At 39.1% G+C, this 27,491-nt stretch overlaps 1 protein-coding gene across 1 annotated transcript in view; it reads right to left on the minus strand.

Moving 5' to 3' along the window:
* OTUD7A (OTU deubiquitinase 7A) overlaps nt 1–27,491 on the minus strand; it is a 999,311-nt gene that overhangs the window by 455,135 nt on the left and 516,685 nt on the right. The window contains exons 8-9 of the mRNA XM_044078484.1: nt 21,043–21,170; nt 20,779–20,928 (exon numbers count right to left, since the gene is read on the minus strand). Coding sequence (XP_043934419.1) covers nt 20,779–20,928; nt 21,043–21,170 — 278 coding nt within the window. The remainder of the gene's footprint in view (nt 1–20,778; nt 20,929–21,042; nt 21,171–27,491) is intronic.

The raw sequence follows: 27,491 nt of genomic DNA on the forward strand, positions 1-27,491 counted from the left end.
GGACTCAGCACATAGCTCTGGGGGACTCCACTGTTGACCGGTCTCTTTTTGGAAGTGGTCTCTCCAGTCTTAACTTCCCAGGTCCCGTCTGTGAGCCCGCTGGCTATCCAGCAAGTTACTTAGGGGTTTATGCCTAATTCCATGTGTTTGTTTACAATGTCAAAGTGGGTTTTTGTATCAAATGCCCTAGCTAGGTTAAGGTAGACAGTATGCACAGTTTTGCTGTCATCCAATGCCTTGCTGAACTTCTCGATGAAGTCTACTAAGTTCAGTAGGCATGAAACTGCCTTTGATGAAAACAAACTGGTTTGGGTCAGTTGTGTGAATGTTTTCTGTGCCATTGTTTATCATTTCCATTATAATTCTGTCCATAGCATTGCAAATGAGACCAGTCAGAATAATGGGTCTGTAGTTCCTGGGATCTGTTGATGGTTTGCTCTTGTGCGGAGGAAAGACCATTGCAGACTTCCATTCATGTGGCATGAAGCCTGTGTGGAGGCAATGGTTGAACAGTTACACAAAAGGTCCTGATAAGTCATATTTCAGGCTATTTAGGAGGCATCCTGGGATATTATTGGGGCCCATAAAAACTGTATTATTAGCCTTAGAGAGGGCATCTAAAACCTGACCATTGTAGGGGTTATGTTGGATGGTATTAAATGAGGTGAGGCAGGTGGCGAGGATGGGGATAAAGCTGGGGCAGAATTTTGAAAGCTAGAAGATTTGCTATATCTCTTAGTTTTGTGAATGTGACTCCATTTACCAACAATTCGAGATACTTGTTGTGTGCTGCCTTTGAGGTTTCAGACAGAGCTAAAGAAGGCTTTTTGGCAATTTTTGGCCTGGGGCACTATCTTTACCTCAAAATTTGCTTTGTTGGACTTAATTAGTCATCTTAGCTGTGTATGCAGTTTGATGAGAGAGTTTTTATCTTTTTTGGTATTTCACCTTGTAATTTTAGATATGAATTTTTTCTTTTGTTGTACAACATGTTTCATTTTGGATACCAACAGGCTAGTTTGTTTTTGAGTTTGTTTTGGACTTACTTCTGGTAGACACAGCACCCTCTATACAATCACTGACATGGTTGTACAGAGCTTTTGTGAATAATTTTGCATAGGTTGCTGTGTTATCTGGGTTGGGAGGGGCTTGACATTTTGACATGTTATGACTTAATAAAAGGTAGGTTGCCGTGGAGTAGTTTTTAACTGTTACAGGATTTGCTGGGATTACATAATTGATTCCTATTTCAAAGAAAACTGCTCTATGTTCTGACTTACCGGATAGGACATGACACTGCATGGGGGGGGGGGGGGTGCTCTACAATGTTTGTGAGTACCAGGTTTAATATGTTTGTATTATTGTAATATTGATGTGAATGAACTCCAGCGCATCATCCTGTTTAACAAGACTAAAGCTACACTTGTTATTGATGTAGACTGATACACTGCCACCTTTAGTCCCTGTCTGTGCAGTTGCTAGCCTAAATGAGTGGAAGGCACTGAAACCTTGCACTACTTGGGTACTCACTCTGGCTTTAAACAATATCTTGGTATTTGCTCAGGTTTCTGCATTCTTCAAGGTGAGAAGAGCTTGAATGGAGTGGAGCTTTTTGTGCTGGAAGGTTTGTCAATTTGGCATTGCCTAAACAATGCTCATTGCATAGGAAAATATTTCAGCCAATATTCAAAAGCCTAGGGAGAAGAGATGCAGACCAACCTTGGTAAAGCAATGTGGTTTGTTAACCGCATCCTCCTATGCTGATGAATATTGTATCCCCCCTAGAATGACACCAAAATCTAAGCCAATTATTAAAGTCAGCCATCTTCTGTTTGATTTGTGGAACCATCCTTGGTGAAGGTAGAATGCTGTTCTATGGTAGGCATATGGCCTGTGAAATATATTCTGAGAAATCCACAATGTCTTCCTTTATATAGTCTACGTAGGTATGTCTCTGGTCATTTATAACTTCATGAACTATGACTGAGTCATACTGGTACCTGTGATGTAATTTCTTGGCAGATCCTGACTCCTGATAAACAACTAACCATTATTTTCTCCTTGTTCAGCCTGGTGAGTGGGAAATCAGTATGTTGAGCAATGGGGTCCCCCATGACCAGAGTCCTGAGTAGTGTAGTAGCTTGCCTTATGGGTCTGGTAGTTGAGGCTCAAGTAGGTGTGACTGTAAGTGCAGTATTACATGTTGTTCTGCTGAGTATTTTCAGGTTTGTTGAGGATAGGTTTTGCAGGTGGAATGTCTGTGAGGTATTTGGGGTTTCAGAAGATTGTAGTTAACTGCCTCAACATAAGCAAGTTTATGTGTGGAGTGTGGAGTGAGTTCTATGTGTAGTGAGTGTACCATGTGTATTTCTGATAACCAGGTTATTACGAGTGTTTGTATGCAATAATTTTGCCTCTAGAGACATTGTGTATACACATATCTCACATATTGTATTTGTTTCTTTGAGGATTAAATGGTTTTCTACAAATATTTGACAATCATTACATTGTCTCAATATATCCGTACCCATCAAACTGGCTTTGGAGAAATAGGGAAAGTGCATATTCATGATGTCAGGTCCTTTACTGGGTGAGCTACAAGGGTGCAGTGCACAAGGTGTTACTATTGGGCTGACTAATGGGTGCTTTTGGGGATAGAGATTACACTAGGCTATGTAATACTCAATGCAAAGGAAGGACAGTGCTCTTCAATGTGCAAACTAGCTGTTTTATGCTACCCAACATGCAAAGCAGTTGCTCTATACCATATAGTTCCAGAAATGGTTTTATAGGGAAAATTTGGTTTCTAGGTGTCTGAGTCAATACAGAACACTACTGAGCACTGCTACATGATGGGCAAAGGTGCTCAAATGCACCAAATTTATACAGCCAGATAAATCACAGGAAATGGGCTTCTAAACCCTCTGGCCAATAAAACAACTACACTTACAGCTTCCCTATGTGTTTCCCAACTCAGGTAAATCAGACCACTACCTACTACCGCTAGATGGAGTATCCCAGTCCTCTTAATGTAAAAATACAAAAAAGATTACATGAAAGTGCAATACTACCACAAAATAACTTAAACAAACCACCTGGACAAAGCAATTTCAAGTATTATGGACCTTTAAAATTATTTAAAGTGCAAAATCAACAAATAAAACAAAAATAAAGCAGTAGCACTCTAAATAAGTTAACTAAAGTGCAAAATAATAAAAAACTCTCTTATCTGACAGGGATGTAACAGAATTAATTTTGGACCCTCTCAGAGTGTGGCAAGGATAGCAAGCAGATGGGAACTCTGGGAAAATGAACAGGGGACAATCTATAGTAAAGGAGGTTTATTCGAGAGTAATGCTGGTACACTGGGTGGGAAAGTACTCAAATAGTTTACACAACAGACAATAACAATGAAAGAGGGGAGGCAAGAGCTTTGGAAGTCAGATTACCATAAGGGGCATTAGCCACAGACATAACCTTTTAAAACTACAACATAAAAAGGGTGGGAGGGTTGCAAAAAATTTCAGACTACAAAAGCAGGCAAGCTGGAGAGGGAAGCAATCAAAGAAATCCAGTTTTGGAGTTCTAGTCATATGACCCTAGGTAGGATAGAATTTCATAAACCTTAACTTAATATCTCAGTGGGGGCTGGGGCAGAAACAAACAGTAGTGGAACAGAAATGCACTGGAATGCATCTTTAGGCAGGTAAATTAGAAGTAGAATATATGACACTAGAGACAATACTGGAATATAAGCAGCTGTAAAAGATATGAAACAGCAATCCTGGAACAGAATTTATAATACTCCCACTATTGTAATTCTGCCAAAGTCTAAGTTACCAGACTAGGCAGAAATTTACCAGTAACACTGTTTATAGAAAAATTCAGTAATAAATGACTACATGAGGCTCAGATCTGGCAGTAGTAAATAGTTCTGCTACAATTGTGAATGGAACTGCAAGACTAAAGGGTTCAAAATACAGCTAGCTTTTACAAGCAATTCTACTAATAGAGATAGATTTGCAGTGTAACATCTAAATAATGCTAAGATCTTGCAGTAATTTGCGATTTTTCCCACAACTACAAATGAATCTACAGGACTAAAGTCCCAGAACAGACTAGAAAAATGCAAACAGAAAACTTTTTTTTGGCTAAAACATGGAAAAAAATAGAAAAATACTAAATAAAAGTATCACCACACATGCCTCTAAAAGTACAATTTAAAATATTTAAGCATAATTGAATTAAACACTTTTTATCATAAAATGATGCTGTTTCTCAAAGCCTATAGGAAGGGTATTTCCCATAAAAACTAGTCAATTAAAACAAATTGAAAAAGCAAGAAAATAGGCATAAATATTACCTCTGCTAGTCTGTTGGATCAAAATGAGGTTTGTCTGAGGGTGTTTCAAAATGTTAGTGTTTATTTTATACTCCTTTATGGACATTGTTCTCCTTATTGAAAATTAAAGAATTGCTGCAGTTTGTTTTTCTTCAGGTGATTTCCTTAACTGCTGATAAGATATTTGGATCTTTTGGAAATTTTCTGATGGAAAGGTTCCCCTTACCATTAATTGTGTTGTATTTTTCATGTAATTTTTTGATTGGCAACATTAATAATTGATTATTCTCTTTGCTGTCTCATGTCTTTGCACTTAGCCGATTGGGTTAACTGAGAATTATGCCAGAGGCAATAGAAACTCATCTCACCAAGCTAAAACAGTCTTAGAGCGTGACTCCTGAATAGCTGGGCAAATCTTAAATGATAGATGGCCGAAAATGGATGACAACTATCCTGTTCTTGGAACACCTGATGTGAGGCTGTCAAGCCATCAGAAGTGCAAGCCAGACTCAAGAGGCACAGTTAACAATTTAAGGGATATTAAACCATCACTGTTAGGTGTCTTTTCTACAGTTTGTTTAAAACAGACATTAAGAGGAGCCCTCTTTTCTTTCATCAGAAATCTTGTTGAGGTAGAAAATTGCATTTCCTCACTGGAAGACTGAACTGCTTAATACCATCCTATAAATGAGCAGTCTCTGAAAGATCTGAAAATATGTAAAAGAAGGGGAGTGCTACAGAATCCTGAAAGTCCAAAATCTTGAAAGTTCAAAATACTGAAAACACAAAATCCTGAAAACACACAGGATACTTATTCCAGCACAATTACATACAGAAATAAATAAAACACAAACTATATTACTGTTCCACAAGTAGTGAAGTGCAATCTCAGAGATGATATATTTAAGTAACAGGGGGTGTGGGGGATGCATGGGGGCTTGCCTCCCTACATATAGTTGAAGGGTAATATGCTTCTCTATGTACTTGTAGTGGAATATAGTAAGTGTTGGTATCCTGTGTGTTTTCAGGATTTTGTGTTTTCAGTATTTTGTGTTTTCAGGATTTTGTGTTTTCAGTATTTTGAGTTTTCAGGATATTGAAATTTCAGGATTTTGGTCTCAGGATTTTGGTCTTCAGGATTTTGGGCTTTCAGGATTTTGTAGCACTCCCAAAAGAAGTTTATCAACATAGAAGTGCATTGTAGACAAAATTATTTTAATTTTTTTTTCTTTTTCAATCTTCAAGTTGAATGTTCTAGATGGACTAATTCAATATTCCCTGTTTTTGTTTTCAATAGTTATTGACAGATGTAAATCTGATACTTTCATTTCAGCTGAGACGGCCAATTGTGAGTCTGGACCTGTGAGCTGTTTGCAAATTATTAGTTCTACTGCAAGCAGCTGCTTATTTGTGAAGATCTCTTATTGACTGTAAGGGAATGGAGAAAGAATTCCTTCATATTGCAGAATGGAATCAAGATCCAAGATTCATTTAGCACAAGACTTGTTAATGGAAATTAAAAAGAAAGATAATATGACTAGAACTGTACACTTTTTTATTAATATAAAATTCCCATAAAAAGAAATTTCTGGCAACAGTGCAGTTTTCTTGGTTTGGGTCAATATATTCTATTCCAGCTCTTTCCACAGTTTAGAACAATTTTAACTGATCCAACTATTTAGCTTATTTCTGTTTAGTATCAGTTTTATAACCCAGATTTTTCTTTGCTGTTTAATTGTGTCATTTAAGTTATAATTTTATTATTTTGGGTGTTTTTCTCTCCTCAGTAGGTAACATTTTATTTTCCTCACTCAAACTGATCACTGTACATGAATTGTTTGATAGGGTTACTTCACTTCTTGAGTTCTTGAACACCATATAATAAAATGTAATATACTGTAGTTAGTGGTTAGGGATTGTTAATTTCTGTTTCATGTAATATTTTAATGTTTACTTGCACTCTGTCCTGAGCATGGTACATTTGAGGCTAGAACTAGGGTAGCTAGGACTAAATGACTGTTTATAATTTCTTATTTTCTGTAGATATACCTAATATAGATTTTTTTTTACTTTTCTAGCAGAGAGACTACTTTTTGTCAAATATGTTAAAACATTTGCTGTTCTGGGTAATGTTGTTTTACACTACACTTGTTTCAGATATAATTTACCAGTTACCACTCTAGTTTTTACTGTTTGCAACTGGGACATATAGGGTTAGTTTGGGGATTGCTATCATGGTGAAACAATCTTTTTAGGCATTCTACTTATATGTTTTATGAGAGTGAAGCTATAACAATAGCAGTATTTCTTAGTAGTTCTCAGCGTGCTAATAAAAATGACTGCTGTAGCCTTGTGTCCTCCCTCCCCCCCAGCTAGTGCAGTAATCCTAACTGTCCAATAGACAGTGTACATTTAATTCAGATCCCTGTGACTAAATTAACCATCAAGCAGTCCTCTCAGTGCTTTCTGCCTTAGTTCGTATCACTTGAAGACCCACCTGTTTATTTGCATCTCTATATATTCCACTTCATTGTTAATGTATCTCCCTACTCTAATCTGCACACAAACTGGCTACTAATAAGCAAGTTAATGTGAAGACACACTCCCAACCTTAATAAACTTTGCTGTCTCTTCTCTCCTTCACTTTACAGGTAGTTTAAATTATTACTTACCCCCCCCCCCCCCCGAGGCCTTCACTGATAGATTTCCACTGATTGCCTCTCTGGTTTCACTGGTTTCTTTGCATTCCACCTGGTTTACACTCCTTGTGCTATCTCCCTCCCCCAATACTAAGTCTATATTAGAATCCTGCTGAGCATGGAGCCATCTTTAAATTTCTGGTCTCCCACCAGGACACAAGTGCTCTTCAGCAATTGCATTCTGCTTGCTGGTAAGCCATTAGACCTCAGGATTTGTTTCAAGTGTTCAGATTTGTAAAGTAATACTTACTTTGTACTCTTGTCTTGGTGGGCTCTGCCTAGCTCCGTTCGCCCTCGCTAACGCTTGGGCTCTCTCCGCTCCCCTGCTCTGCCCCCTATTACCTCCCGCCCCCACTACCTCTACATTTATAGTAATCACAGCCACACCCACAGCTCACCTTCACATCACCTCCACCAATCACAGCTCCTCAAGTCAAATCACATTATACCACACCAACTTGCTCCACTACAAAATACTCCCAACCACTCTCATTCCCACTAGGCATTATTTACATCACCCACACTACTTACCCATCCACATATAGTGCACCCTATAATTTCTATCCTAACCCCCACCTAGAACCAACTTAAACTTTATAACCATGACTATCACGCAACTAAGTCTAGTCTGTCTTCTCATAATTCTTTATAACACCACAAGTTATCACTCTAGCAATATCCCTAAACTTAGTAGCACAACACTACATTATGTACTCTCATATACAGACACTGCATATTATAATAATATATGCCCACAATTGTTCAAGAACTACATAACGGACCAATTCAGAACTAAACACATATGCTCTCATTCCTACTCCAAAAAACATAATACTTTCTCACACTCATCACCAAACTCCGACATCTGTATCACCGTTTTAACACCAGGCTCACCATAAGTGGGGAAATCCACCCCAACCCAGGCCCAAATCCATCCTGTCCAACACAAACTGCTCCAACACAAATGTCAGAACATAACAACCCCACTATCTTCATCCCTGGGCAAATCAACAACAGCAGCAAAACCAACCATCTTTTAATGCTAAAAATTAATATTAGAAGTATCAAAAATAAAATACCTGAACTCCAGGCCACAATAGCACACTACTCCCCAGACATAGTCGCTTTAACAGAAGCATGGCTAAATAAAAACATAGCTAACTCAGAAGTTCTCCCTACCTGCTACAATATCATTAGACAAGACAGACCACTTCGTAAAGGGGGTGGAACTGCCTTACTGTGTAAGTCCAACTTAACTGTACATCAATTACCAAACTCCTACCCCTCCCCCAATAATTGGGACATACTTATCTCACAACTTCAACTTCACCTTAAAAAGGTCATCACCACAATTGTGACTTCTTATCCTGGTGTTCTTCCACATACTCACAGAAAACCCTTATTCTGGGGGATTTCAACCTAAATTGGTTCATCTGCATATCAGAACCACCAAATAATCTAATAAATCTCCATGGCTACCAGCAGCTAGTCCAAATTCCAACTAGATGTGATAAAAAAATCTAAAAGGGGATCCATCCTTGACTGGATCCTAACTAACAACCCCACATTGTAGCCCCACGCAGGCAGTCTCCCAGACACCTTAAGTGACCACAACATAAGTATAACAAGCATATGCAAAACCACTAATTATAAATCCACTAGAAACAAAAAAATTCTCTCCTGATGTCCTCAATACTTTACTCTGTAACTGTGACTGGACCCCCCTAAAAACCTTCCCACTTGGCCAGGCTGTAGCATATTTCAACAAAACAGTTCTACAACACCTAGACACTGTTGCTCCATTGCGAAAATCAAGGTTAGAACCTCTACAAACCCCTGGCTCAGTAAAGAAACCAAACAAATCCTTAAGTCCAGAGACACTGCCTGGCTTTACTATCAAAAAAACAAAGAAACACAAAGCCTAACTAAGTACCAAGAACTGTACAACTGTGCAAAAAAATGCATTAGGCTGGACAAAAAGTCCTACTACACGACATTACAAACTAAATGCCAACACAACCCCCCAAAATTTTGGAAAAATGTAAACCAGCTACTAAAACCCACCCAAAAGGCTACCCCCAAACCAACAAACCCTGACACTAAAGTTCCCATCGAAACACAATTAAACTCCCACTTTGTGAACTCAATTCTATTCTTAGTATCACAGGACAGTTCCTTTCTCACTATCCCCCCCAACACAAACAACACTAATACAAGCTTTACCCTCAAAACAGTTTCCACCACTTCAATCAAAAGCATGATCTCCAAAGTAAAAACCTCATCAACAGCAGCCGACCTACTCCCCAGCTTTTTCTTGAAACTCACAGCAGATGCTATTGCTATCCCAATCTCCACTCTCATAAACAGATCAATTGTTAAAAACTATGTGCCCAAACTCTGGAAAATATCCTATGTTACACCCATACATACAGGCGGTACCTCCATAGGTTCATAGGTTCGTACTAGGCTATCTGCCCTAGGGCATTTATAAGCCTAGCCAGAGTGTTTGTGGCTTTCACCACCGCTTAGGATGAGAATACTACGCCCTTTTAGGGTTTAGTTTACTGTGCCTCTGTCTAGTAGTGACACAGAGATGACCCCCGGGGTAAACCTACGATCTCCCATCCACTCGTCAAGATTTCTCTTGAATAGAATCAGTGAGGGGCTCTGCCTAACATGGACTGGGATTCTATTCCAGAGTGTAGGAAGCCTCTGTGTTATGAATCTGTCCCTCCAGCACGTCCTATTTATTTCTGTGTTGAGGTTTAAGTCTCTTGCTCTCGTGGCTCTGATGGATTTGGATTTTCTGAGGTGGAGCATGTCCATTAATTCCGGATTGGACATGGCCTTGTACGTCAGGCACAGATCACCTCTGAGTAGGCGGTATGCGACTGAATAGAGCTGGAGTTTTTTCAGTCGGGCAGCATATGACATATGTTTAAGACCCTTTATCCTCTTGGTGAGGAACTTTGGGGTCTTTCCAACTGCTGCAGGTGTCGGGTGAGATACATCCCAAATGGGGCATTGTACTCAATCATTGGCCTGATAAGAGAAGAGTACAGGGCACAATGACCTCTCTTGATCTAGATGTGAAACCCTTCATGATAAGGTGGGCAATATAGAAGGTCTTCCTAACCACTTTGGCAATGTGAGTGTCAAATGAGAGGTTACTGTCAACCTGGGTCCCTAGGTCCCTGATTACCTCTTCCAGATTAATGGATTACCACCTATGTGGTAATTTGTGGGTACCTTGTTTTTCCCAAAGGGTATGACTATACATTTTTTGGCGTTCAGCTTAAGGCCATGGCTTTGGCACCAATTATCCATTTCTATGAGGCCTCTCTGAAGGATGTTTGTGTCCGCTGGAGTATCAATTATGGCGCCCAGTTTGCAGTCATCTGGGAACTTTGTCAGCCACAATCCTCCTATGTTTGCCTGTACCTCGGAAAAATAAATGCCGAACAAGAGGGGGTCCCAGGACTGAGCCCTGTGGGACACCGCTTGTGACTGACTTAGAGTCTGACATAGCTCCAGCAACTCTGACCCTGTGGGTTCTGTCCTTGAGCCAGTTTGCCACCCATCTTGTGACATATGGGTTTACATTTAAGCTGGTGAATTTGTCTATGATGCCCGAGTGGGGTATTGTGTCAAAGGCTTTTGCAAGGTCAAGGAAGGCTGTGTGAACTGCCTTGCTCTCATCAATGGCCTTAGTGACTGTTTCAAAAAAGTCGACCAAGTTCAAAAGGCAGGATCTGCCCTTGACAAAGCCAAATTGGGTAGGATCCAATGTCTGTAGGTCCCCAATGTCTTTGTTTATGAGTTCCATAATGATCCTCTCCATAGCTTTGCAGACCAGGCTCATCAAGCTTATGGGGTGGTAATTTCCGGGGTCCGTAGAAGCACCGCCTTTGTGAAGTGGGACCACTGTTGCCGTACGCCACTCTTTGGGTACGTATCCTGTAGTAAGGCTAAGATTAAACAGCAACCTTATGTGTGGGTTTAGTTCCTCTTGGAGTTCATGTAGCACACAGCCCGGGACACCGTCCGGTCCCATTGATGCTGTGTTTTTAGCTTAATTGAGGGCGGCTCTCACCTGGGCATCTGAGATGTTAGGGAGGCTACACTCTGCTGGGATAGTTATTTCTCCTTTTGGGGGGGAGGAGAAATTTGCACTGAACCTGTCTGCCAGAATGTTGGCAATGTCAGTGGGTTCAGTGTATTTTGTGTCATTTTGGACTAACTCTGAGCATATCTGGGAGTTTCCACCCAGGTTTCTAACATAGCTAAAGAAGGCCTTGTGATTGTCTTTTGTGTCTTTTGCGATTTTTCTCTCAAAGTTGGCCTTGGATGATTTTATGAGTGATCGTAGATTTTTGCTAGTACTGATCAGAGATGCCTTCCCTTTTGGGGATTTTGCTCTGTCATGTAGTAGCTTCCTCCTCCTGTTGTAAAGTTTGTTTATGTCTGGGGTCCACCAGACCGGGTGCCTGCCTTTGGGGGAATGGGTCTTGGTTTTATTTGGGATTGCATGATCCATGCATTCTTGAAGGTGCCCGTAGAAGGCATTTGCAAAGGATTCAGCAGTGTGGGTTGTGGTTTCCACTGGCCCAGGGGCCTTGAAGGATACCACTTTAGTCTTAAGAAGTGTGAAGTTGGCTTTTGAGAAGTTCTTCACTGTGGTCTTTTGTGCAGGGGGTGGGGGCGGGATGTGGATATCCAGTGAGATTAATTTATGGTCTGATCTTACCAAAGAGGGATATACTTCCGGTGTGGAGCATTTTGTCCCCATGTTTGTGATGATCAGGTCTAGTATATCGTCTCCTCTTGTGGGAATGGTGACTAGTTGTTCCATTGCATTTGAGTTTATGAATTCTAGGAACCTTTGGGCTAGGGTGTTGGGGCTTGAGTAATGTTCCCAGTCTATGTTTGGGTAGTTGAAGTCTCCCAAAATGATGGTATTTGGAGAGACATTCATACTCTCCAGTGTCTTCAGGAAGGCTGTGTGGGGTTCCTGAGTTTGAGAGGGTGGTCTGTAGCATGCTACAAACTGTAAGGCAGTTTTGCCTATGGTTAGTTGCACCTGGATGGTCTCTGATGCTTCGTGCGTTGCCACTAACCTGGAGGTGTGGGTATCTTTGATGAATATGGATACTCCCCCTCCTTTTGTGGTTCAGTCCAAGTTTTGGGGCCGGAAAGCATGATATGAGGTAAAACCTGATAGTGCTGCGGTGCTCTCAGGAGCCTTGAACCAGGTTTCAGTCACTGCACAGACATCGATGTTCTCCATACTGAGGAGGGCTTCGAGGGCGTGCATCTTGAGGTTTAGACTTCTGGCATTGAGCAGCATTACCCTTAGTTTTTTCCACTTGTGTTTTCTAGGGAGGTAGGTTTGTCATTTGAGCCTTGCCTAAAAAAGGCACTATGGGGGTGACAGGTGCAAGCCATCCCTTGCGAAGCAGCGTGGCTTGTCAAGCATGTCATCCCAAGCAGACAGACATTGGATCCCCTTAGAATGACACCAGTAATTAAGCCAATTGTTAAAACTGATCATTTTGTCTTTGTACTGTGGCATCATTCTTGGTGAGGGTAAGATGCTGCTCAGGGTCAGGGTCATACCGGCCTGGGCTACATAATCAGAGAGCTCCTCTAAGTCTCCACTGAACTTAATAACTACAGACCAATTGCTTTACTCTCCCCCCTGGCCAAAATCCTAGAAAAATGCATCCATACCCAGGTGCTAAAATATCTCCTAGACGGCAACATCCTGTCACCTACTCAGCATGGTTTCAGACCTGCCCATAGTACGACTACAGCCCTCCTCTGCTTCACAGACACAGTAAACCATCTCAAAGACAAAGGCCTGCAGGTGTCAACTCTTTTTTTGGAAATGTCCAAATCATTTGACACAGTCTTGCACCAAATCCTGCTAAATAAACTAAACCAATATCATTTATCAAATTGCACTCTTACCTGGTTCCAAAGCTACTTAAGTGACAGGTACCAAGCTGTGAAATGGGAAAATTCTCTCTTTCCTCAGCTGCCCATAACTATAGGAGTCCCACAGGGTTCTGTCTTAGGACCACTGCTATTCACAATCTTCACAAATTACCTTCATACCTCCACACAGCATGCATCTATCATTCAGTATGAAGATGACACTACCTTAATCTGTGCTGCACAAAACATTCCCACCCTTCTGCAAACAACTCAACTAGGATTCTCTGATGTTGAAAACTATTTTACCAAAGCCCAACTTATCCTCAATCCAAAGAAAACTCAGCTTATGATTATAACCAGTTCTAATAAAAACACTGATAACAGTCAATTCACTATCTACTCCACAAATGCTACTCCAATCACTCCAGTGGCACAGGCTAAGCTATTGGGAATAACCATAGACTCCCACCTAACATTTGATAGCCATCTCAACTTAACTATTAAAAAAGTACATGCCAAACTGGGATCACTCTACCATTTCAAACCATTTCTTACCAACAACACAAGATCAGCCATTGCTCGCTCTCACCTACTCTATGCAACTCTCATTCTGACTAATCTCAACAAAACTGAACTAAGCAAAATGGAGGCCTGCTATAACAGAATTGCCCGCTTTGCTGCAAATTGCTAATATAGAACTCATCACTGCACTGCTTTAAGACAGCTCCACTGGCTTGAGCTGCCCAAACTCCTAGCCTACAATCAGCTCTGCCTCTGTCATTCGATCCATTACCTCCCCAATAAGTGTCCTGCCCTCATAAACCTAGTACAACATCACTCAGCCAAAAGGTCTCTTAGATCATCAAGAAAACTACTACTACAAGTCATCAACAGCTACAATAGCTTTGGAGATGCACTATATAGTAGCTCAGTGGCTAAAAAATGGAACTCTGTCCCTACTAGCATTCAAAACACATCATCCAAAGCCTCCTTTAAAGACCTCATCAGGCAACACCTCAAGCAAAGTTGGCAATGACATGATTGCTCCCCAGGCTAGTGAAAGCAGATAAGGTACACATAGTAAACCTAGAGTACTTGGTAATAGTTTTCAATCTTACTCACAAACACTGGCTAATCTACAATGTATGTACTGTACCTGTGTACTATGTATGTATTCTACCTATGTTCCAAATTTCAGCTGTAAACCACAAAATTACCTTTATTTTTAAATTAAGATTGTGTTTGTTCTCTCCACTGTAACTGTTGATGTGCTGCATACCACTGTAAAAACATGTCTTTTGTAATTTGTATGTATACTGATCACGTCTAAATAACTAAATGTATCTAATGTTTCTATGTGGAGCTTTTCTCCCCGGGCCTCTGCTGAAAAAGAGGCTTTTTGGCTCAGTCAGACACCCCCGGTTAACAAATGTAAAATAAAATAAATTTTCCCTACTCTACTAACAAATTGAAATATGATTCTTTATAAATGTTTGATTTATTACTTTTAAGGCACCAAACAGAAAATACCCATTTATGTCGGTCAATGCAAATTTTCCCTGTAACAGTCAAGTACCTGTCTATTGCTGCCTGCTGTCTTTTGGCTTTTCCCTGTTAGGGGTCGCCACAGTAGAACTACAGTCTGCTAATGATTGGCAGTGAATGTTTACGGTGTTGAGTTGCCACCCCGGCTGATGAGCTCAATTTTCTTCTTACAGTGTCTGGAGTTGGGGGGTATCTATATTGTAAGCTGCTATTGAGATTAATTTACAAAAAGCGTCAATGGCATACTTCATTGCTTTCAGTTTAAGCCTGGTTTTAATACACTACTGATTTGTTTGGTTTATTCCTTGCTATATTAACAAAGGATTAGATGCTGACTGAATGACACTCAGTTTTCAGTCATCAGTGCATTTAGTTGGACATACGTCTGGATTAATGATTTAGAGGTCCATGAAGTAGATGCTAAACAGTAATGGTCCCACTACTGAACTCTAAGAATGCCGCTAGTCATCGTATGCTTTCTGGGATGACAGCTGCTATTTTAACTATGTGGGTTCTATCTGTCAACCAGCTTGCTATCCATCTTACAATGTAAGTTTCTGCATTTGCACTTTTCAATTTCAGTACAGGGAATAGTGCCAAAAGTCTTGACCTGATTAAGGCATTATGTAGGAGCTGCATGGCCACCATCCACAACTTCAGTAAATTTCTCATAGACATTTATTTAATTAAGTAGACATACTCTCCCTTTGGCAAAACCACATTAATTTTGGTCTAAAACAACAATTTTGTTTTTCAGAGCTTATGAAATCAGATATAATAGGTTCCATAGAACTGGATGTTAGGCTTATTATGCTGATGAGTTTATAGGTCCTGGATTCTGAGGTGGTACCCCCTGTGACAAACAGAGGTACTGTCAGCCCAGCTATCTGGAATTTTGTAAATAATCACATGTAATTTGTGAATATCAACACAATTCATATACTTGTGTTACAAATGTATTAGAACTGCATGTTGTCCATATAACAAACTGGTGGTACAGAAGTCTGTGTTGAAAGGGTTTGAAAATACTGAGCTTAAAGATGCATCCACAGTGTACACTTCTTGAAAAGAACAGAAATTTGTATACACTATTGTAACTGTGTAAATGTATATAGTTTAACAATGGAAACTGGAAAATAGAAGGTTAACTTGCAAACTTCAGGAAAAATGGTTGAAATTAAATTATTTTATAACTGTGCCATAAAAGATGGTTTCAATGCAACAAGGGGGCAGGATCTCTAAATCTAGGGAGCCTTCTGCATTGTCTTGTAAGTGTTTTATTGTTTTATGTCTTCCAGCAGCTGCAAATATCTGAGGGCTATCTTTTTCATAGAGAGATGCTAAATGCTGGCAGTTTCTAGCAATGAGGGTTTAGCTTGGGAACTAAAGTCAGATGACAAGAAGTGATATAATCCTGCAAGCTAATCCAGCAGTAATATTTGATATTAATTTAAGAAGTGCATTTTGTATTTTGTCTTTGACCTGACAGCATCAGCTAGAAAGACCTACTCACCATATCTGCCTTGCCTGGCTCTGTAAGTAAGTTAACTAGGGTGCAGTACTTTCTCTTAGATACAATTAGAATATAGTGAAGTATAGCTTAGATGTTTTCTGTATTTATTTGACACTGTCCTGCAATGTTGTTTTAAATATTTCCTGTGATTTGAACTCTGAAGTTACTGTGATTATTTACTGAATATTTTCTTGTTCTATTTTTATTTATTATAAAATGTATTTAAATCTATCTTTTTTGCTGATATTTTGTGAGACATATTTAAGTTCTGAGAGTACTTGCATAATTTTTTGGTGGCACTGTCTAGGCCACTCCTAATAGCCTTGCTCTTGGTCAAACTGCCATTTGGATTAATAGCAACATTACATAGTAGGATTGGACACCCTTTGTTAAGAGCCTTAAAGAAACTAATAAAGAGCGACTGGTGGCAGGCAGAAGTAACTTATATTCTGGGCAGAAGGGGGTATAGCTAGTAAGCCATTGCCAGCCTTTCCCAGGTGTGTGTGTGTGTGTGTGTGTGTGTGTGTGTGTGTGTGTGTGTGCGCGCGCGCGTGTGCTTTTGTGTGTGTATGTGTGTGTGTCTGTGTGTGTGCGTGTGTAAATCAAACCTCAAAGTGTGTGTGTGTGTCAGCTACTTGGGGAGGGACCTGAAGCACTGGTTGGAAAGAGAGGGTGCTGGAGGTCTTGGATTGGTCACTCAGCTGAGATCTCAACACTATAGCTGTGCCAGTGGTTAGTGTTATTGGGGATCTGGAGAAAGAGAGAGAAATCAGCCCCAGACTGACTGTGGTCTCTGTGTGCTCTTAAGGGAAATTGCACTTTACTGTCTGTGTACTTGTCATCCTCCCAGTGTGTACGTCCCCCACTGCTGCCAGTGGTGAGGATTCAGGCTCCTTTATCACTGTTGCCAGTGGTGGAGCATCACACCTCCTTTTTGGTGTGGCACGACATTAACCATTTTCCATGTCTCAGAATCATATCTTGTGGATATGCATAAACTGAGCAGTTTCAGGAGGGGGTCAGAGAGGGGGTGTTTGGCACAATTGATTAAATGACTAAGTATATTATCAGGGCACAGAGATGGCATTTTTAGACTTAGACACTTCAATTATGACATTTTTCATAATCATCTTTTGGTGGGATAAGGGATTCAATCATTTTTGGAAATTCAATGGCTGTTTCTAGGGTTAAGTTGAGACTAAATTTATCTGCAGGTATAGCAGCAATTTCTTTATGGTTAGAGTGGGTAATACCACTATGAATTAATTTTGGGGATTGTTGTGTGCTTTTCTTATTTATCTGATGAAGTTAAAAAAGAATGTATGTTTATCCTTTGCTTCACATGCTAATTATAATTTGTGTTCCACTTTGATATTCCTTAATTTTCAATTGTTTGCTGGTCTTTTAGTCTATAAAGGGGATATATTTTTATTTATTATTTGCTCTAATTGGCTTTTTAAATCTTATGTTATAGAGGTTATTAATGCTGACATTCTACAAAGGTGGCTTATTTAACTTTCCCAGCATATTGGCTTCTGATTGGGGATCTCCAGGTAATGCCGCTTGTTGGACAGGAATAACATTCATTGCTATAAATGATATTTGAGGCTACAGAGGTGCTAGAAGTCTTGTAGCTAAATTTTGAGAGCTCATCATAAAGTTTTAATTTGTTCTTGAATTCATTGAGATTTATTGGGTTGTGTTTAATAGGTCTAAAGTAGAAAAAAGCAAATTTGTGATGGAATTTGACTAGAGATGAGAATTTGTATTTATGGATAGCTCCATGAGCACATTTAAAGTTTACAATCATCTGGGAGCATAGAATGTGACTTACAGCAGGCTATGATATAAGAATGTGTTTTGTTTAGGGGGATTTGAAGTTCAGTAAGTTCTGTTTGTGGGATGTATGGAATCGAACTTGAGATAAATGGGTCTCTGACAAATATGGATGCCCCACACACAGTTTACAACTGGTCTGATTGTATGACAGGTTTCTAAAAGCTGTAGTAGTCTAGTCTGCAGACTAATTGCCAGGTATTTACCTTATAAACATGTGAACCTTGATTCTCACAGAAATAAATGATCTGGGATAGATGGGTTCAACTGTTCTGACCACAAATAGGACGTATTAACTCCTGGAGAAATAAATGCAATTGAAAAAATGTTGTAAGCTTTCTTCATTCTACCCCAGTCCCTTATACTTCTGAAATGTTTGAGACACACTACCATGAGCAGGAATGCAGAATGAACTACAGATAGTTCACAAAGGAGACCTAGTCCAAGAAACAGCTGACTGAACCCAGTCCTTGGGAAAGAAGAGAAGTACTACAAAAAGGGAGAATACGATCAGCTGGTTTAAGATTCAAACATCCAGAGGAAGCTTAACAAGGCAGCTTTTCTGAAAAATAGACAACACTTTATGAGAGGGTGTGTTTGATAGTTCCTGTTTTCCTTAAAAACTTAAATCTTCCAGAAAAGGAAAGAAAGACATTCCAGCTTGTCGGCCCTATTGTAAAATGTGAAGTCAAAAGCTACAAAAAACTCAGACAACTGGAAAGAACCTAATTGCCTCTTTGTGAAATGTTTTTTTTTTTGCTCAAATTAGTTGTTTTGTTCATAGCTCATTACTGAACCTACACCAATAAATGCAACTTTGAAGGCAAATATAAGTAATGAAACTAAATTTATTCTACCCTCAACCTATTTATTATTTTTTTTAGTACTCTTCTCTGAGACTAGGGCTATAAGCCTGTCAAATGAATTTACTACGCTCCTCCTCCCTGCCATTGTGACAACTGAAAAAACATATTTATTCACCTGTTGTGTTGATCTTTGTATCATACAACTCTGATGAAAGCAGAACCATTTTAGAATGTTGTTAGACAGTTTTACAATTTTGGGATGATTTTCATTATTGAAATTAACTATAGCATTCTTTAAAGGCTTAGTTCCAGTGTGGCTATGGTGGTGCAGCGGTTAGCATTGTTGCCTCACAGCAAGAGGTTCTCTGGTTTGATTCTTGGCTGCAGCACCTTCTGTGTGGAGTCTGCATATCCTCCCTGTGGTTTAGTGAGTTTAAAGACATGCAGGTGGGTGTGCCGCCTTTGAAGTTTAGGCACTGGGTGGGCTGGCAACTTGACACTGTAAAAATTCACTGCCAATCATTAGCAGATTGGAGTTCCACTGTGGTGACCCCTAACCAGGAAAAGCTGGAAGACAGATTTTTTATTCTTTAAAGGCTTAGTTCTGCTGTTAGCTCAACTGAGAGCAATGCATTTGTTTTAGTGTTATTTTTTTGTTGTGCCTCTCACTTATTTAAATCCATACCTCACTGGATAAAAAGTGCTACCTGTAATACAGCAATGATTGTATCTTTCATTGAGCAAGACATTGCTACAGTGCCCTAATAATTCTTTTCCAGAACACATAGATGTTTACATGTATCTTACTTGCTGGCTATCATTAAGTGGAATAGGATACTATTTAAGACAAAGCAAGTTTCATTAAAATTGATTCAGTCTGACGTATTGTATTGGGATTCAACCCTGCATTTTTTAATCCACCTGTTCTTGTGAGAGCTGTTGTGAAAGCACAGTGTGCAAGGCAGATCAGATTTCCTTGTGCTAATCAACAGTTTTCAGTTCATCTTTTGAGATCCATAGGTGTTCCCAGTCAAGATGAGGAAATATATCCCTTACAGCATGCTCTAGGCCAGCAGCAAAATGTCTTCCTAGTGGGACATACCTGGTACACCTTCCAGCAACAGTTCTGTGAGCGGATTCTCTCAAAGTGACCAAACCACCCCAACTAACTCCTGTAACGATAGAGAACCAGTGGCTCTACTTCAACATCCACCCAAATTAGCAATGTGTTCAGACTATTACAGAAATCTAAGAGGGAAGACTATTACAGCTGGAAGTAAGAATGGGGGCATAGCCTGAATGAGGGGCTCATCCTATAACTCATTCTTTTTGAGCAACCACATTCGGGTACAATGCCTTTATGGGAATCATCATATTACTCTATCTATGTAGGATGTAGATATTATTATTATTATTTTTTTAAGAGGTTATGTACACTTAAAATGAAATTAATTAACCAGAAAGGATAACATTTTGTGCAACAAAATATCTATCCTAAGCTTAAGGCAGGAGCATCCTTCCTTGGAACATGATGTTCTCATGTTGTAACACATGGAAAGTATTTCTTGTTTTTCTTTCATTAGGGGCATTACTTAAAGCAAAATGCATATCAAAAATATATCCCTACAGACTAGCTGTATAAAGTGCCCCAAATACACAAAATATAGTATTTACCTGATCATGAATTAAGCATGACCGATACTTTTGCAGTAAAAAATTGACTAAAAACTTAACACAATTTATTTGATTGCATTTATATACATAGTATATGGGATATATAAAATGGAGTCTACAAAATTCAACATATTTCTTCTGTTAACTCTGAGACATATCAAAAGAAATTGGCGTTGATCTTTCTTCCTGACAGTTTTTCTACTCCTTTTTTTACTTTAAGTTAATCAAATGCAGACTTTGTTAGCTTCTCCATTTAACAACAAAAAACACAGCAATATCTAATTAAAGTACATTTTGGCTCTACCACAAAACTAATCATAATGTTTGTTGTAACTTAAGCTGCAAAAAGAAGGTCTTTAACTTTAATCAGTAGTCTGTTATGGTAATTATTTTCTAAAATTAAAAAAATATATATATCTTGCATACCTTGTTCCCTCTGCTGATCCTTTTGCTCCATTGATACAAGAGCAGAGAAGTGAGCCTGATCGTAAGCCAATACCAGTGGTGAGCAGTGACATTTGCTAGGAGATACCTCCAGAGGTAAATAAATGCCTCCAAATGGAATTGGTGCAAATGCTGTAATAAAGATGAAAATGGAGTCTGCAACATTTATCATATATTGTCAAGCTGTTGGTTACAATGAACATGCATATATGCTGCATCTGAAAGTATGCACAATGTCAGACTTGCCTTCACCTCCTGAGTCTCTCAACATTGTGTCTGCTACCACCACGATGGGCCTTCGTAACACATGCGCCAATACAAACACATGAAATTCTTCTAAGCTCTCATACACTGGATCTTCAGAATTGTCCACTCTGCAACATATAACAATGATGAAGTTAAAGTTAAATCACATTTGCTAAACCTCACTAAAATCAGATTTATATGATTACCATGGATTTTGATTAGCCACGAGGAGAAATGGTAGGTATCTTGCAAAATAGTGGGGATTGTAATTAAAGGACTCATCATATTCAATGAATGAATAGACTGCTGTTTACTTACATATTGTTTCACATCATTAATAAAAATCCATTTCCAGGCTTATAATCATTCTTTATTCATTCACTGAGAACCTTGCCGATATGTACTATCCTATCATATATTATGGTCATTATAAGACAGAATCTTTGCAGTGCAAGCATATTACTCTGACACATGACAGTTATCTGGGCATATAACAATGTCAATGGAAAAGCTACATTTTCAACTAAAGGAAACAACACAAACTATAGAATCAATGCAGAAGTTAATAAAGGCACTGCAGAATCTTACTTTTATTTAGTGCTGATAAAACAATGCATGTTTTTTTATTAAGTATGTACTAAATTGTTGAAAAAAAGATCAGGAGCAAAAAGAAAAGGGAGGTGACATAAACACTAAGCAAGTACATAAATGTGTATGTAATTCAATGTGAATGATGAATACTATTCAACAAAAAAATTAAAAAAATTAAAAGTGGTGCTGTAGATAGATAAAGTAAATTATCTGAAATAAGTGCATTCATGTTCAAATGTTGACAAACCAAGTCGCAGAATTTCAATAACTAATATACTAAGGGCATTAATAATACTTTTGTATAATACATTAATAATACTTTTGTATAATACATTAATAATACTCTTCTGCATATCCGCAAAAAAAAAAAAAAAACAGCATCCAAGCTACTAGATCAAAAGACCTAAATTTTGCTTGCAACTTAAATAGGTCATATTGGAGAGACAGGTATGTATCTCGAAGAATTCCCATTCTTTAGAACAGGCTCCCCTTCCATGTGAAAATGAATTCTTCACTATCCCTATTTAAGTGCAATTCAGACCAATGGATGGTAATTGGAAATTCATCCCTGGTTTGGCACCTATGATGGACAGAGGCAGTCAATATCACCCCTTATATAAATTAAATTTGTGGGTCACATTTGGGTTGTAATGCTAGACTTACAAGGCCCTAGTGGTCATTAGCCTTGTATACACCTATGGACCTATGAAGCTATGACTGTCAATGTAGATAAGAGACAAGCATGATCATCATATTCATTTGAATCCATCTCAAAATCCTGTCATTCAGTAATTTGGGAGCCAAAAATCAATGGATCACATTATTATTACACTGCTTTTGTAAATAAACTAAATAAGCTAAACAATTATACATTAATAAACAATACAATAAAACTGGCAGCCAAAGAAGGTGGAAAACAAAAATAGATTATGGAACCCCTTTGTGGGCAATCTTGTGCTCTGACTGCAAGTACTCAAACTAACAAGTATGTAGAAAAAGAGTTGCGTGTATGGTTGTTAAATTTTCCATCGACTAGTGAAAAGGTAGGGGATCGAACAATAATAATAATAATAACTATTTGTTAATCAGGTAAACCCACTGGATACAAATGGGAATCCAATCCTGTACCAGGAGAACTATAGCTCTCAGCCTTAACCTCTGCACCAGGTGACTAGCAGAATCATACTTCATTGCACAGTTATACATGCTATGCTAACTAGGGGGACAAAATATTAGCCTAATGTGAGGAATAGATACAGAATCAGGGTAAAGACATACCAATAAAATAATAAATAGCTTTGGAGAAATTAAAATAAAAAGTATAAGAGAATAAAAAGCTTATAATGTGTTAATAAAGGGTAGGTAAATATAGGCAGGAAAAGGTAAATGTGTGTCCTTGAAATGTGTCTCTGCATGCACCCCTAACTGCTGAATGGGATCAGTGATGAGACAGGGGTGGGTGTTGTTAATTTTAGAAATTTATAATGCTGTAAGTACCAAAAAAAATCAGACTCTTAATGATGGAGAAAATGCTCTAAGTACCGAAAACCATACCAGACTCTTAATGATGAAGAATATAAGTGAAGATGGAAATAATGTAATGTAATGGGGAGAATTATGTAAGAACCATACTGAGTATGATCTTTAGCCATCCTAATTGATAACATGGGTGATGCTGCTAAATTTCAAGAGAGGGGGGTTGATGAGATAATAGCAATATCAAAGGAGAAGTTGTGGAAGTCTGATGATTTAGTTTTCATTTACAGGAGGAACCAAATAGCAAGGTAGCCACTTTTCACCATTAGCAGTTTCAGATGTTTACTGAAATTAAATAGCATTACTCTAGCAAACTATACCTATAACACTCAATAAACACATCAACAAACATTTGCTATTCTTGCATCTGCCCAGGTATTTTAATCATGCACCAGGCATCAACCTAAATCTTCTCCAGAAAAACATGTCTCTCCAATTACTTTCTTTCATGTAAATGTCACTAACTCTGTCCTTCAGTAAGTACTGCAATAAAGGAAACTAACTTTGAGTACAGTGCCCCTTTTGGTATGTAGTTAACCAGGCATATCCAACAACTGGAACAACCACAGAGGTTCCTCACTAAAGTACAATGTCTTCAAGGCCCTATCCCTGTATTCTGTCTCCTACAGGCTTTTGAGGGGACATCTATTTCTGGCATACAGGGCATTGTCGGATCCCACTCTGATGGACCTCCTGCATATCCACAAAACAAACAGCAAAAGAATTACCCTTTATAAAGAATTAAACCTTGACTGTGATATAAATAGGACCTGCTGGAGAGATAGATATGTATCCTAGAGACTACCACATATATTGTACAGGCTCCCCATCCATGTGAAGCAGAGTTCCTCTCTAACCCAACTGAAGTGCAATTTGGACAATTGGATGTGAAACCAGACATTCATCCCTGGTTTGGCACCTGTGTCTCTAATGGACATAGGTAACCTGTAAATGGTTCATCTCCCAGGCCCATGATTACACTTATCAAGGGTATCAGCACTTGTCAGAGATTTGGGATGCATGGCTAGGCTTAAAAAGGCCCTTGTGGAGATTAGCCTAATAAACACCTATGAACCTGTCTCAGTTATAACACATCTGACTTATGAGTGTCACATTTTACAAATTCTTAATATGTCTATATTAGAATATATAGTAATTCACACTATAGTAGTACCACTTTTATAATTTAGACCCCTTTCACAAACTGTCTTGCAGAGTAAACTTTCTCTTTTTACTTGTACTGTAGATGCAATTACATTTGTTTGCTCAAAGCTGCACTGAGTTAGTCCTTCTGCCCTTGCTCTACTGTTACTCAAATACATGCTGAGAGACTACAAATGATAACTGCTTATTTTCAACTGTTTTCTGAACTTTCTGATTGAATAAAACAATATTTGCTGTATATCTGTCTGTTTAAACTGTACACCTGTATTTTACTGCATTTTTTAGATTGTCTGCTTATTGAATTCTTATTACAACTGTAATTACTGTTCATCTGCTTATTTTGTTCATTTTACTTGTTTGCTATACTTGAAAAAACACTAACATAGACTAGGTTCAGGTTTTTGCTGAATCTAGTACTGTTTGTGACCTTTGGAGTTTGTAAAACAGTTAATCTTTTGTCTAGAGAGGCCCCCCGTACCCTCATGGCAAGAAGGTATAGCTTGGACTGATCTAGCTAGAGTTACTGTTGCAGGGCTCTGTTTAGGGTATTTTGATTGGATAATTTGAATGTTGGCTGTTTCCTGTTTTTCTGCTTTAAAAAGCATGTGTTTGAACCAGTTTGCTGCTGTTTGTTTGCTCATCGCGCACTACTGCACAGAGGGATTTCTGGTTACAGATTCCTGCTCTCTAGCCTCACAAATATTACCTAAACCAGAGCTCTTCATGCCTAAATCTAATAATATCTTTCCCTGCTGTATTCCCTCTTCAGCTGTTATAGTCAGACCAGGATTATTCCTAGGAAAATGAACTGTTAGTTTCCCTTCTTTTCTCCTACTGGCCTGGTTGTCATGGATCTACTGAGGCAGTGTAGCAACTGCCTTATATATGACAACCCCGTACTTCTAAATCATTCCTGTACCATTTGCGAGAGATGCACCTACATTAAGAATCTGGAATAACAACTATCTCATGTAATAGACAGCAATACAGAGCTGGTTATCAGTCAACCTACCACAACTCCTACTCATGACACACAGCATATACATAGACCTTCATATGTGGAGGTACTCACATAAAGTCTGCCTAAACACCAGAGACCTCCAAAACACATACATACTAAACCAATCATAACATCCAAAACACATAATGCACATAATGACATAAGCATGTGTCTCACCATCAAAGCCCATAAGGCAATGCACATCCGTTCCAAATACCTTAGTCATAGCAGACTCTATAGTTAGACATACAGACATCCCCCTCACCAGGCTAAACAAGGAGAAAGTCATGGTCAGCTATCTTTCTAGTGCCAGGATTCATCAGATCAACAGGCATTCAACCTCAATGCTTTGCCAGAGATGGTCTTCATCTGTCACCCATGAGATATCTGCTACTGGCAAAGGGTCTTGCCCTCCCCATAGTACCTTTTTAGGCAACGTCACAAGGACAAAATTCCTGATCTAAACATTTCATCAAAAAAACCCTCAAAGTTATGCTACTAAATGCTAGGACTCTTAGCATGAAACTACACTCACTGATAGCAGTCCTCACCTTGGAAGACACTGACATCTGTACAGCCACAGAGACCTGGTTCAAGGCTGTGGAGAGCACCCCAGCCATACTGGGTTAAATCTCCTACCACACATTCAGACCATGAATGGAAGGCATGAAAACTAAAGGAGGCAGTGTATCAATATTCATTAAAGATAAATACATCTCCAGATTGGTTAAACAGTATGATTCCCTGGAGACACTTCAGGTGCAACTAATTGTTGGTAGGACACCTATTCAAGTCACTGCCAGCTACAGGACCCCCTCCATGAATCAGGGCACCCATTCTGCCTACTTGGATATACTGGAATCCATCAAGATACATCCAAACACCATGGTTCTGGGTAATTTTAATTACCCATCCATTAACTGGGTAAATTACTCATGCTCAAACTCACATTCTTAAAGGTTCTTCAAGTTCATTAACTCCAACGCCCTAGACCAGCTGGTGGACACCCCAACTAGGGGTACATTCTGATCTGGTGCTCACCAATATGGGAGACCGCTGTAATACCTCACTGTGAGGTCTTCCCTTGTCAGATCTGACCACAAATCAGTCTCATTCAAAGTAACTATCACACCGGACCCCCCCAGCACAACTAAACTAAAAAAAACTTCTGCAAAGCAACTATGCCAAGTCCTACATCAATGCTTTTTACAAACACCTGCATAACTCCATTGATGCGACCATACTCGACAAGACCAAAACAAGCACTTCAAGGAAGAGAAAATCTGCCTGGTGGATAACTGCTGTTAAAAGTATTTACAATAAAAGGAAGAAATTGTTGTCAAAAGTAAGATAAGAGGGAGGGTGCCCTAAACTAGAAACACTCCACTGTCAGCTTAAACAAGCTTAAACAAGTAAATAAGACTTCTTGTGAAGTCCTCCAAAGCAAAATATGAATCCAAATTAGCATCCTCAACCAAGGAAAAACATAGGGCATTCTTTAGTTACATCTGTAGCCTAAAAGGTAAGAAACAGATTTGCGCCAAATTGGTAGTTAATGATACCACATACACTGATCCTGTTGACATAGCAAACCTGTTAACCAACAAGGTCTGGGAAAACTTCCCTCCCCTGTCCCAACCAGACATACCCCACGATATTCCTTCCACATGTTCCCCACCTTGTTTCTAAGGCCAAAAACACAGCATCTATGGGACCTGATAACATCCCAAGCTGTGTTCTACATGGGCTGCTACAACAACTAGCAGCACCATTGGGTACTCTTTTCAATCATAGTCTAAGCACCAGCTTCATCCCAACTAAATGGAAAATGTTATCTCCTTGCAGAAAGGTAGTGCTTCCACTGACCATGGGAACTATAGACCTATTAGCCTGACTAGCTTTATCTGCAAGGCCATGGAGCAAATCATCATGGACCTTATCAACAAGGATATAGGTAATCTCCAAACACTTGGCCCTACTCAGTTTGGATTTGTCAAAGGGAGATCATGCCTGTTAAACCTGGTGACTTCTTCATGACAGTCACCAGAGCCCTAGACGAAGGGAAAACTGTGCATACAGCCTACCTGGACTTGGCCAAGGCTTTTGACACTATTCCCACTCAGGCATTATTGACAAACTCACCCAGCTAGCTATTAAC

Source organism: Protopterus annectens, chromosome 7.part1 (assembly GCF_019279795.1).
Source record: "Protopterus annectens isolate FY-2018-M chromosome 7.part1, PAN1.0, whole genome shotgun sequence".
In the NCBI taxonomy this organism is placed as follows: Eukaryota; Metazoa; Chordata; order Ceratodontiformes; family Protopteridae; genus Protopterus; species Protopterus annectens.